The sequence below is a fragment of the Eurytemora carolleeae genome, unplaced genomic scaffold (genome assembly GCF_000591075.1).
Source record: "Eurytemora carolleeae unplaced genomic scaffold, Eaff_2.0 scaffold395, whole genome shotgun sequence".
Taxonomy (NCBI): Eukaryota; Metazoa; Arthropoda; class Copepoda; order Calanoida; family Temoridae; genus Eurytemora; species Eurytemora carolleeae.
Genome location: NW_019396292.1, coordinates 168,828 through 180,817, shown reverse-complemented (window position 1 = coordinate 180,817; position 11,990 = coordinate 168,828). Strand labels below are relative to the sequence as shown.

General features: G+C 32.7%; 3 protein-coding genes across 8 annotated transcripts in view; 1 reads left to right on the top strand and 2 right to left on the bottom strand.

Annotated features, from left to right (window-relative positions):
• The window catches only part of LOC111700319 (RNA helicase Mov10l1), a 37,413-nt gene extending 36,464 nt beyond the window's left edge, over window positions 1–949 (bottom strand). Inside the window, exons 1-2 of the mRNA XM_023471192.1 lie at window positions 863–949; window positions 74–185 (exon numbers count right to left, since the gene is read on the bottom strand). Of these exons, the coding sequence (XP_023326960.1) occupies window positions 74–150 (77 nt within the window). The 5' untranslated portion in view covers window positions 151–185; window positions 863–949. The remainder of the gene's footprint in view (window positions 1–73; window positions 186–862) is intronic.
• An 84-nt stretch (window positions 950–1,033) lies between these two features.
• The window catches only part of LOC111700313 (kelch domain-containing protein 4), a 13,418-nt gene continuing 2,461 nt past the window's right edge, over window positions 1,034–11,990 (bottom strand). Inside the window, exons 6-18 of the mRNA XM_023471184.1 lie at window positions 11,760–11,801; window positions 10,561–10,658; window positions 10,235–10,327; window positions 7,375–7,440; window positions 7,185–7,283; window positions 6,591–6,674; window positions 5,947–6,095; window positions 5,289–5,411; window positions 4,743–4,801; window positions 3,343–3,421; window positions 2,582–2,658; window positions 2,161–2,226; window positions 1,034–1,152 (exon numbers count right to left, since the gene is read on the bottom strand). Coding sequence (XP_023326952.1) covers window positions 1,075–1,152; window positions 2,161–2,226; window positions 2,582–2,658; window positions 3,343–3,421; window positions 4,743–4,801; window positions 5,289–5,411; window positions 5,947–6,095; window positions 6,591–6,674; window positions 7,185–7,283; window positions 7,375–7,440; window positions 10,235–10,327; window positions 10,561–10,658; window positions 11,760–11,801 — 1,113 coding nt within the window. The 3' untranslated portion in view covers window positions 1,034–1,074. The remainder of the gene's footprint in view (window positions 1,153–2,160; window positions 2,227–2,581; window positions 2,659–3,342; window positions 3,422–4,742; window positions 4,802–5,288; window positions 5,412–5,946; window positions 6,096–6,590; window positions 6,675–7,184; window positions 7,284–7,374; window positions 7,441–10,234; window positions 10,328–10,560; window positions 10,659–11,759; window positions 11,802–11,990) is intronic.
• The window catches only part of LOC111700321 (NEDD8-activating enzyme E1 regulatory subunit), a 22,949-nt gene continuing 17,806 nt past the window's right edge, over window positions 6,848–11,990 (top strand). For all 6 annotated transcript variants that reach the window (XR_002764965.1, XR_002764964.1, XR_002764966.1 and 3 more), the window contains exon 1: window positions 6,848–6,854. The gene's annotated coding sequence lies outside the window, so the exon portion shown is untranslated. The remainder of the gene's footprint in view (window positions 6,855–11,990) is intronic.

Here is an 11,990-nt window from a genome sequence, read left to right as displayed (position 1 = left end):
TCTACCTGATTTCTTCAATATCAATCCTACCCCATCTACCTGATTTCTTCAATATCAATCCCACCCCATCTACCTGATTTCTTCAATATCAATAGAGTAGTCCTCTCTAAAGTAATAAATCCAACGACAGAAAGCAACTATTTTGTACATTATATCTAGAAATAATTCAACAGAAATAATTAAATCTAGAAACAATAAAAAAAGAAATTATCAGTACATCGTAAAAATGACGATGTACGGCCATTGTCCAGAAAGATGACAATTTCTTTTGATATTGAATCATATTTCCAGATGTGTCAGTATCATTTTTTAAAGATCAATTTAAGGGCAATATAAATTGAAAGAAAGGATGCAGATGAACTAAATTCGTGCAAATTCATGAAAAAAATCATTCCTTTCATCAATAATATTACGTAGGAATATAATTACTGGACTACAATACTATTCAAAGTCTTGCTAGGTATACTGGCCAGTTAACATTGTAAAGATCTCAAAATATCAATGAACGTTAAACGTTGTCTGCCAAAAAGACCATGGGTCAAAAAATCCTGTGGCATTAACGCGTTTCTGCTTGGATATTTAACAATGCAATAAATCAGAAAGGGTCATTAACTTAACTTTTTAAATGAAGTTTAAACGTGATTATATTCTGAAGATACTTTAAACAACATGCACTATCCACGTATAAAAAGTTGAACAACACGTGTGAAAAAATTCTGCAACGTATAGATTTCAGTTTTATATAGAAATTTGAAGTGAGTTTTAATAAAAATGACTCTTTGTTTGAACTGCTAGTTATAAAAGCGTTTTTCTGATTAAATTTTTAATTAAAATCTTCGTGAAGTGTTGATTAAGTCATTACCTATAGAGTAGCTACAACTAATTTCCCACTTTACAGACTAAATATTTGAACAATAATTCTGGATTCTAATACTAGTACTATATAGTAGTCCCTCCTTTCAGGCAAGTGTTTACAAACATGAGGTACATAGTACACACATTCATTAACAGAACAGAAAAAACCAGAACAACATTTTCTGTATGAATTTATAAAAAATGCAATTTTGTAAAAAATTAATCCGTGTCCATCCCATCCTCATCCTCGTCATCATCTTCATCATCCTTAGAATCAGATCCAAACCATTCCATAGACTAAACAAATAGAGTTATTTTGACCACCAAGAGGGCACAACTATCTTGGATAAAATTTTCCCTCCCGTCCCTTCTCAAAAATGAATAGACCAGAGCCCGCGATTTAAAAATTTCGGCCCGTGCCTTTAACCCGAGTTTAAAGTTTTATGACCCGACTTAAGAATCATTTGACGCCCACTTGTGTCACATGATCGGCAGCTGCCAGCTTTTAGACAGTAGACTGGAACAAAGGAGTTAGGCCGGCGAAAAAAAACTCGACCTTGGTTGGTTAGCGGGTAAGACACAATTTTGGGCTTTATTCTAATCAAACAAATCTCAAAATCCGACAATTCCAACCATTAAAATCCAGCAAATATAATATTAAACCGGTTTGATATATTTCTGTGGATTTAATGCAAATTATTATTGAGGTTTATGTTGCTGAATTCAGAAAATTAAAAGCTTTCAAGAGAAGATAAAAAAGATTATTTTGGATAAGTATAAAATTAAACCCAACTATTCCCTGGGCCAAAGACTAGTAATGGGATGTTGTTTGTTTTTTGATCATTTTTGTTTATATTTTCTTTCATTATTATTATTATTATTTTTGTTATTTTAGTGTAAGAAAAGCAAATGTTATTCAAAATGTTTATTGTAAATTTTAGTTTTTGACAACAAAAAACGACCAAAAACTTTCCGAAAACTATACAAAAACTATCCCATAACGACCCAAAAACTATCCAAAAACGACCCAAAAACTATCCAAAAAATATTTAAATCTATCAAAAAACTATCCCAAAACGACACAAAAACTATCCAAAAACGACACAAAAACTATTCAAAAACGACCCAAAAACTATCCAAAAACGACACAAAAACTATCCAAAAAATATTCAAAAACTATCCAGAAACGAAAAAACGATAAATTCATGCAAAAAAGATGCAATAGTATAGTTATGAAATCTTTGAAGTTTTATAAAAAAAAATTTAAAAATAACAATACCCGAGGACTAATAGACCAAACTCTACCTGTATATCGCTTTCTATGATTGTGTTCCATGTATCTAACTTTACAGAATCCAAACTGTAGAAATCCTTAAAATATACAGTCTTAACCAGTATAGTGTTGAATAAAAGTCGTCTTAACATAAAAATGTCGCGGAGGTTTATAAAATTATTAACTGTTATAATATAGATATATCGTCCATAACAACAACAACAAACAAAAATGTCAGCTACATTTAAAATTTAAAAATTGAAGAAAGACGACTTTCATTCATTTTTTTATTTATTCCTGTAGGCAGGCGTCAATAAATTTTTGGTACGATATAATGCTTCAGATCCTCACGGTTGATATCCCCCCCCTCCCCCTTCCTCCTCATGAAATATGATCAAATAATTTTTTTTATTTTAAATTTTTTTTTTTTATTTCTCTGAGACATAATTTTACCTTTAGCGTTAGATCCTTCTCTCCATCTTCCCAGATACCGCCAAACAGGTAGAGGATACCAGACTTATATACCAGACCTAGAATACCAGACTTATATACCAGACCTAGAATACCTGACTTATATACCAGACATAGAATACCAGACATATATACCAGACTTATATACCAGACCTAGAATACCAGACTTATATACCAGACCTAGAATACCAGACTTATAAACCAGACCTATAATACCAGACTTAAAAACCAGACCTATAATACCAGACTTATATACCAGACCTAGAATACCTGACTTATATACCAGACATAGAATACCAGACATATATACCAGACTTATATACCAGACCTAGAATACCAGACTTACATACCAGACCTAGAATACCAAACTTTTATATCAGACCTAGAATATCAGACTTATATACCAGACCTATAATACCAGACTTATATACCAGACCTAGAATACCAGACTTATATACCAGACCTAAAATACCGGACTTATATACCAGACATAGAATACCAGACTTATATACCAGAGCTAGAATACCAGACTTATAAACCAGACCTATAATACCAGACTTATACACCAGACCTAGAATACCAGACTTATTTACCAGACCTAGAATACAAGATTTATATACCAGACCTAGAATACCAAACTTATATACCAGACCTATTATACCAGACCTGTAATACCAGACTTATATACAAGACCTTGTAATACCAGACTTATATACCAGACCTAGAATACGCTTCAGACTAACCTGAACTGAAACGAGGACTAGGGGTAAATACATCTTTATTGACGGGAACCCCTTCCTTACTCTTCTCTCCAGTCTCCATCTATAAAATCAGGGTTGGCATAAAAAATCCCTGGCTTAAAAAATCCACCAAAAAAAAACACTTTAAAAATCCCATCTGTAAGTGGGCTTATTTGGGTTTTATTGTTTTTTTTTAAAATCTTCTAATTATTGCCCTTTCTTCAATCTTACAAAAATAAAATCTTCCAGAAATAATGTCTACTATCAGCTGTATTGATTTTTAGGAGTTTACAGCACTAAAACTGACACATTTATTCATTTCCGAAGACTTAAACCAATGATCTTACAACCTTGTCACTCTGCACTTCAAGACGGTTTTTGGTATTAGACCAGACAAATCCAATTAGACCAAGTCTCATTATTATGAATTTTAGTAGGTTTTATTTACATTGAAATTGAAAAACCCAAATAAGCCCCCAAAAAAAACAATAAAACCCACTGAGGTAAATTTTTTTGAAAAACCGGGTTTATTCCAACCCTACAATTAAATAAAACAGTGTACAGAGGGTCTCTGAAAAAAGTGTGCTTAAGCTTTTTCCGCGTAATAAATGTCGTTTTATTTTACTGAATATACTTCTAGAAGATACCAATCCCATGAACGAATGTTGATGAAACATTTTGCTCTAAAATACTATTTACACCTTCAAAGTAGGCATAATTTATATCGATGTTCTCGCTTCCTTTTCTCTAGAATTTTAATAGATAGCTTTTAAGCTTTTTCGTTCCATTTACGGACCTTGTATGTACTACTAATACTTCTAAGTACAATAAAACGACGTTTTTTTTTCAGAAACACCATGGACATTAAATCTTTATGTTAAATGTACACAAATAAAGATATTTTATAGATTTATAGATCCAGGATTTAAAAATTAGCTTTTGAAAAATGGCATGACTGATCTTAAGAACTCTTTTATTCAATTTTGATGGAATTTATCAAACCTTTTATTTCCGTTGTAGGGTGATTAAGTGGCTTTATCGCCCTAAACCAGCGAGAAAAAGTAACTTTTTCACCCTGCTATTAAAATTTCAAATTTCATACCTAATTTGTCTCATTTTAGGGTGATAAAGTTACTTTATCACCCTACAACAGGGTGATTAAGTATCTTTATCGACCTGCTTTAAATAATTTGAGTACAAATAAATAAAACTATATATGTTATTGAAATGGGTATCATGCGTGCGAAAAAGGTTTTGCTGTGATTTTTATTTTTTCTAGTTTGTTTAAGATCAAAATAAAAGTATTTCACACCGTACTTAATAATACCCATTACAATGACATAAATAGATATTCTTACATAATTTTCTAATAATTTACAGATTTTATTATTAGGATAACCTACCGTGCCGATAGTACTCGAAATAGTAAAGGCTCCTGATTCTACAGTAAGAGTTGTAGGCCCTAAAATAAGTATTTTCCTGATTTCACTTCAGTAAATTGTTTCTTTTTTGTTTATTTCAGGCATGGTTTATTTTATACTAAATCAAACTGAACATTTTAATGAAGTTAACATAACCAAGATAGGTACAATTCTTTGAGAGCGTATAATAGCCAAATTGTCACTGATCGCTGGAGATTGAGAATGTTAAAAACTTCTAAATCTCCGAATCATACATCAAGTTTCAGCATAACGGCGAAAAAAGAGATAAAATTTTATATAATCTGTAATTGTTAAAATATTCGATATAGTTTAAAGAGATGTTCATAGCCTGGATCCGGATACGGATTAATATCTGGATTCACATCAAAATGAAATGTATCCCATGCACTCTTTTCTTACAATTACCCATTGGAAGAAATCATGATGTATCACTTAAGACAATGGCGGTAAAAATGAAGAAATACAATTAAGCAATTATTTAATATTAAGATCTATTTGGTATCTAACCTTGCTTGTTTTCCTCCTCTTCGCCGTCGAGCACCATAGATTCCATTTTCTCCACCTCCTCTTCTTCTCCCACACCTTCCTTATCCTTCCTTCTACTCTTCTTCTCAGTAGGTTCCTTCTTTCCTAAAATACGATTATTAATCATCACCCTATTACTCTCCAAATAGTTTAAAATAAATAAATCAAAATGTATCTATTTTGTTAGCTGTTCTCAAAAGCTGCTACCTACCCTTCAAATCTAAGAACAATCTCTGCATCTCTCCCTCAATAAAAAACAGGGGTCTATATTTTAAGAATTGCCCTCCCCCCCAAATGCTCTAGAAAAAAAATGTTAAAATAAACCTTAAAAATAACCGTTTTTCACCGTTTATAATACTTAACAATTGAAAATACATTTAAATATATACTTCAGGGGACGTTCCAAAACTAAAACTTGGCCCATTTTAAACACTTGAGTGTTAGAAATGGGCACAAATTGAAAGACTGGGGTTTAAGGATACCTGCCCATATTGAGAGTGAATGTCGATATTAAAAACTATAACCAACATACTATTTAGCATCACAAGAACAACAAGAACAGAATAAAATTAATATTAAAATTCATATATTTCCCAATCAGGCGAATAAAAAAATGTGAAGGGGAGGGGGAGTAACTTACCTGTTAATGTTACAAGATGCCAGGTTGCCCTCTCCCCCTCGACTTGAACAGTGTACAGCTCATTAAAGAAGTTCCCACTGTCCTCTTCATCACTTTCCTCGTCCTCGCTTTCGTCCTCCTTGTCCTGGACCCCGCCAAACATGAACACCCTGGCAACACATACAGTCGAAATAAATTGACAGTTTATAAGGCGATTTTACATTTATATGTATATCTGACAATTTTAAATGCTTATAAAAGGAAGACCACACTTTGGAAATGGCAGGACTAGAACTATTTAGTGATTGTCGTTTCATCAATTATATTTGTAAAGTCGTCTGATTAATAGTACTGTACACTGTACAGTCAACATAAAATACTTCAGGCAGAAAAAAAACATCCAAAAACTTTTTTTAAAATGAAAAAGCAGTTGTTTATTCTATAACTTAATTTTCAATTTTTGGCCTATCTACGAAGTTTTTCAACTTAGGAGGTTAATATTTAGTATGTTGGGTATATTCAATGTGTTTACTAATACTGGTGGTTGGTAAGCTGATTTTAAAATGTCGAGAACGATTACACCCTTATTATCATCCTTACCACGTCAGCCTGTACAAGCTATTTTATTTTCAACCTATCTGAAAGACCCTGTAAGGCTGTATTACCTGTCTTTAGCTAAGGCTGAAGCTAGTCCTGTTCTCATGCTAGGACGATTTCCAACTTGTTTAACAACTTGCCATCTCCATTTACTGATAAGTAATATAAAAGGTGAGATTAGGGTTAAAAAAAAAGGGGGGATCAGGAGTGTATCTAACATAAAGTAATATCAGCAGATGAATAAAATCTCAGCAAACAAATAAGAAAAAATGTTGATATGGAGCTGTACAAATCAATCTTAAGTTTGAAGTTTACACCACTTGATTCACTCCGTGTCCCCCACACACATTTTCCATTAGCCATTTTCCTTGATATAATGTGTTCTTTAGTGGAAGACGCACGGATGAGAATGCAAAAAAGTATAGAGAACACTCCTTAAAGTTCATATAAAGTAGTAATCTCTGTTTGTTGTTTGTATGTCCGATCATAACTCATGAACCCTTGATCAATTTGCCTTAAATCTTGATTACGGAAATCTGGATAACCATGGAAGTGTTTAAAAATTCTAAGTTGAGTAGGTTGATTTCAATAGAGAAAACTCCTGGAAAAGCTGGATTACCATTCCCAAGGTAGTTCACACAAATAAAGAAATAAAAACTAACCTGAAGGTTTCATCATGTTTGTCTACACTCAGAAGGAACATGTCTGTGTGGGTCATTCCCTCCCCCTCCGGCCTACATATCCTTCTTCCCCCCTCCGGCCTACATTTCATTCTTTAGTTTCTGCTTGCTGAATTCACTGAATCCGCCATATACGCAAATTCCTCAGGACAAATTGAGAATTTTGTCAAACCGTGAAATTATGTTTGGATTAATCAATTTCCTTCCATCGAGGGTTAAGAACATCTGACAAGCGGACCTAAAATAAAGAAATAAATTAAAATCGGTGTTGCGCCTTCCCATCCCACTATATTCAAAATATTCTGAAAAAAATACAATTTATGACTTGATTACAGGTATTCTTCAATGCTTGAACCCCCCCCCCCCAAAAAAAAAAACTAGTAATTCTGAAAGTTATTTAACATGAAATGACCTCAAATCATATTCATACGCACAGAAAAATTTGTAGTCAGCCCCCCTCCATCATCTGCCAAATAAGAAAATGATGCTGGTTTCTAGATTATACAGGGTGTCTCAAAAAAAACTGTGCAGTAGGGGTATTAGTAACTGAGGAAACAATTTTTGTTCAATTTTTACGATCAAGGTGTCATTCGAAAGCTCTATATTTCAGTAATTTTATAATATGAAATTTTTCTTTCTAGGCCTCATCCTTTTTTTTTTACAATCAATTATTTGAGCGTAAGTCGAAAATCGATTTCCCGGATTTTTCAATTTTTCGATTTTTCACGTCTCATTTTCATTCGTTCATAAAGTATGGAAAAATTTAAAGATGTTCGAATTTTTTTTTTAAATCATAAGCTGTTAGTCTTAGGTTTCATTTTTCACTAAAATTTTGGATCAGCGATTATTACTTTTGAAGCTAGAACAATCTAAATAAAAATATGCATTGAAAAAAAAACGAAAAGAGAGCTACGGGTACCTCCGTACGAACCTTGCCCAGACCACAAAATAATTTTTTTAAATTTTCTTTTTGAAATCAGTTGGTACAATCCACAGCTCGCTATTTTAATCAATTTTTTTATCTAACCCACCAGGGTACAAAAATAAAACATTTTTTCTGATCTGAAATTACAAAAAAAAACTTTTAAAAAGTCATCACTTTAATTAATAATATTTTTACTTTAGAAATGATGTTCACGCTTTCATTTCATTTTGGAGGCCATATTATATCAATAGAGCACTCATACCGTCATGGGTATCGAAATAGGGGCAAATCCACATGGTGAATCCATTCTTACTATTCTTATGTCATTAACATTTCCGTCGACGGCACTTTTGACCTTTTTGACCTCCATGTGGTCATTTTGGAGGTCTTATTATGTCAATGGAGCACTCATACCGTAATGGCGAATCGTTTCTTACTATTTTTTGTCTATGCATGCTAAAGAAAATCCGCCGAATTTAGAGTAAAAAATTCCCAATTTTGGTCGCCCACTATAGGTATTCCCTGGGCTTTTCTTAGAGTTTAGATTGAGAATAGTAGATGTGGTATCAAACTTTTTGACAATGTCTCGGACAGCTTGCTTAGATGGAACTGTGGATTGAGGGAATTTGACCGTAAAATCTCTTCGAATATTAAGAAATCTAGTATTCCTTCTCCCAGTTGAATGTACGGTGTAAAGTTTATAGATAAACGATCTCTCACTTGGAGAAAACTGTGGTCGGGGCACCATTTCAGATTAATCAAAATAAATTGGGAAATTTTTACTCTAAATTCGGCGGATTTTTCTTTAGCATGCATACACAAAAAATTGTAAGAAACGATTCGCCACTACGGTATGAGTGCTCCATTGACATAATATGACCTCCAAAATGACCACTTGGAGGTCAAAAAGGTCAAAAGTGCCGTCGACGGAAATGTTAATGACATAAGAATAGTAAGAATGGATTCACCATGTGGATTTGCCCCTATTTCGGTACCCATAACGGTATGAGTACTCTATTGATATAATATGGCCTCCAAAATGACCACTTGGAGGTCAAAATGGGCAGTTGTGACCTCGGGAGTCAAATTTTCGAAAAAAAAGATTGAAAATGGATTTATCATGGGCGTTTACCCCCTGTTTAGACACCCATGACGATATTTGTGTGCTATTAATATAATTTGACCTCCTAAAATGACCCCTTAGAAATCAAATTTGCGGATAATGACCTCGATGGTAAATTTTTTCAAAAACCAATATCATTGTTGAATCATGCATATGCTTTTACCTATAAAACGATACCTTGGACGGCTTGTGCTCTCTAAGACGTAAGTTTACATTTGAGAATGTGTTCTTTTTTTGCGTGAACAGTCCCTTAGTAGGCCCCTGAAAAAACTTACCAACATTTTTGGCCTATTTAACTACCTAATACCTTGAACCTATCATATAAATGGACTAATAAATGAAAGCGTGAACATCATTTCTAAAGTAAAAATATTATTAATTAAAGTGATGACTTTTTTAAAGTTTTTTTTTGTAATTTCAGATTCAGAAAAAATGTTTTATTTTTGTGCCCTGGTGGTTTAAAAAAAAATTTGATTGAAATAGCGAGCTGTGGATTGTACCAACTGATTTCAAAAAGAAAAATTTAAAAAAAATTATTTTTGTGGTCTGGGCAAGGTTCGTACGGAGGTACCCGTAGCTCTCTTTTCGTTTTTTTTTCAATGCATATTTTTATTTTTAGATTGCTCTAGCAGTAATAATCGCTGATCCAAAATTTTAGTGAAAAATGAAACCTAAGACTAACAGCTTATGATTAAAAAAAAAATTCGAAGATCTTTAAATTTTTCTATACTTTATGAACGAATGAAAATGAGACATGAAAAATCGAAAAATTGAACAATCCGGGAAATCGATTTTCGACTTATGCTCAAATAATTGGTTGTAACAAAAAAAGTATGAGGCCTAGAAAGAAAATTTTTACATCATGATATAACTGAAATATAGAGCTTTCGAATGACACCTTGATCGTAAAAATTAAACGAAAATTGTTTCTTCAGTTACTAATACCCTTACTGCACAGTTTTTTTTGAGACACCCTGTATTTACCTTGGGGTGGGTCCGGCTCCGATGGTTTCAAGTTTCTTCCAAATTCTGTTGTTTAAGTCGAAGGAATATACGTCGTTAAAATATTTAGAATCCCTGGAACAACAGATTGTAAAATGCGCGTCAATAGATTTTCAAGTTGCTCATGATTTTGCTACCTTCTAACGTTCACCTTTGCATAAATGATGTTCAGATCGTTTAATCCTCTATTGCTTAAAAGAAATGAAAATTCACAAGTTTCTTAAAAATTATATTTTAAAACGACCGCTCATAATCAGAACACTTATTAGACTAAAAAATAAAAAAATTAAAAATCAATCGTTGGTTCCCTGAGATTATCATGAAATCCTCCAAAAACGACGAGGAAATGTTTGAAGACGACCATCCTGTGTCCGCTCCGACCAGAGGGTCCACCTGCAGCCTCAATCTATGCATTACACAATATAAATAATAAATATATATAGTTTCAGATCATAGTACTTTGAATGTTTATTTGATAACAATAATAAAAATATAAAAAAGTAGACTACAGTAGGACGAGCGGGGGAAGGCTGGCGGCCATAAGCCACAACATTTTCACTTCCATGCCATATATTAGCTTTTTGTCTTCCGGCAGACATGAGCCACAACCGTACGGTCTTCCATGCCACAGCATACGAGTATTCTGGCAATTATTACGTTTTTTATTAATAAATTTATTACATTGAAATTGTGATTTTCAAAAATCTAGCGATGTCATGCAAAAGACGTATATAAAGAACTTTATATTTAAGTTTTAAATTAACATAATGACGATTTCTAAAACAAAAAAACAAATTCATTCTTTCCTCTAAAATTGCTTAATTGTGAAAATATTATGAACAATAAAAACGATGGACCATAATTTACTCTTAACCTTCAAAGGGTGCCCATTAACCGAAAATTTGCACAATTTAACGAGAAAATTGCAAAATGGATTTGGGGGGGGGATCTGTAACAGTCAGATAATTTAAGTTAATATTGTGATTTTTCTCATCTAATTTGTCTTTGTGTCCACAATGCGCGTAAAATGATGTAAAATTTTCTTTGTATGGTGTAAAGCATGGCATTGAGGGCATGGCTACCGGAAGACAAAAAATAATATGTGGCAAGGAAAGGGAAAATGTTGTGGCTAATGAATAGAAAGACGACGTTATCAATTTTATATATTTGATGTGGTTTGTGTAAAATGTGGCAACTTGTTTGAAGCAGAATTACTATGTTTCTTGTTCATCCGACTGTTGAAATTATTACTCGAGTCTTCTAGTCGTCTTTCTAAATTCCAAAGATTTATGGGTCCCACTGCAGCAACTTAGAAACTCTACATTCAACCCCTAGGATGTTATTTTCGAAGATTTTTTGTTGGTAACTTAAATCTCATCCTTTCCGGTAACTTTGTATTTAACAAAACTTAATCTTCATGTGAAGTTTTGGCAAATTAGTTTTGGAATAAATATGTGATATTTTTACATTTTTTAAGAACTAACACTTTTTTATTGTTTTTAGTCACCTTCTCCCATCGTTTAGAAGAAAAATGATAACACCACAAATCCTGCAAAACAACAAACTCTATTGATACAACAGAAAAATATTTCTCAAAAATTAATTTTAAACAGAAATTATTTATTTATGATTATTAAGGACCGGGATTTAAAACTGCATTTGTAAGTGACATATATTTTTAAAAAAGTTGACAGCGAGAAAAATTCGGAAAAGAAGACATTTGACAAAAAAAACAATT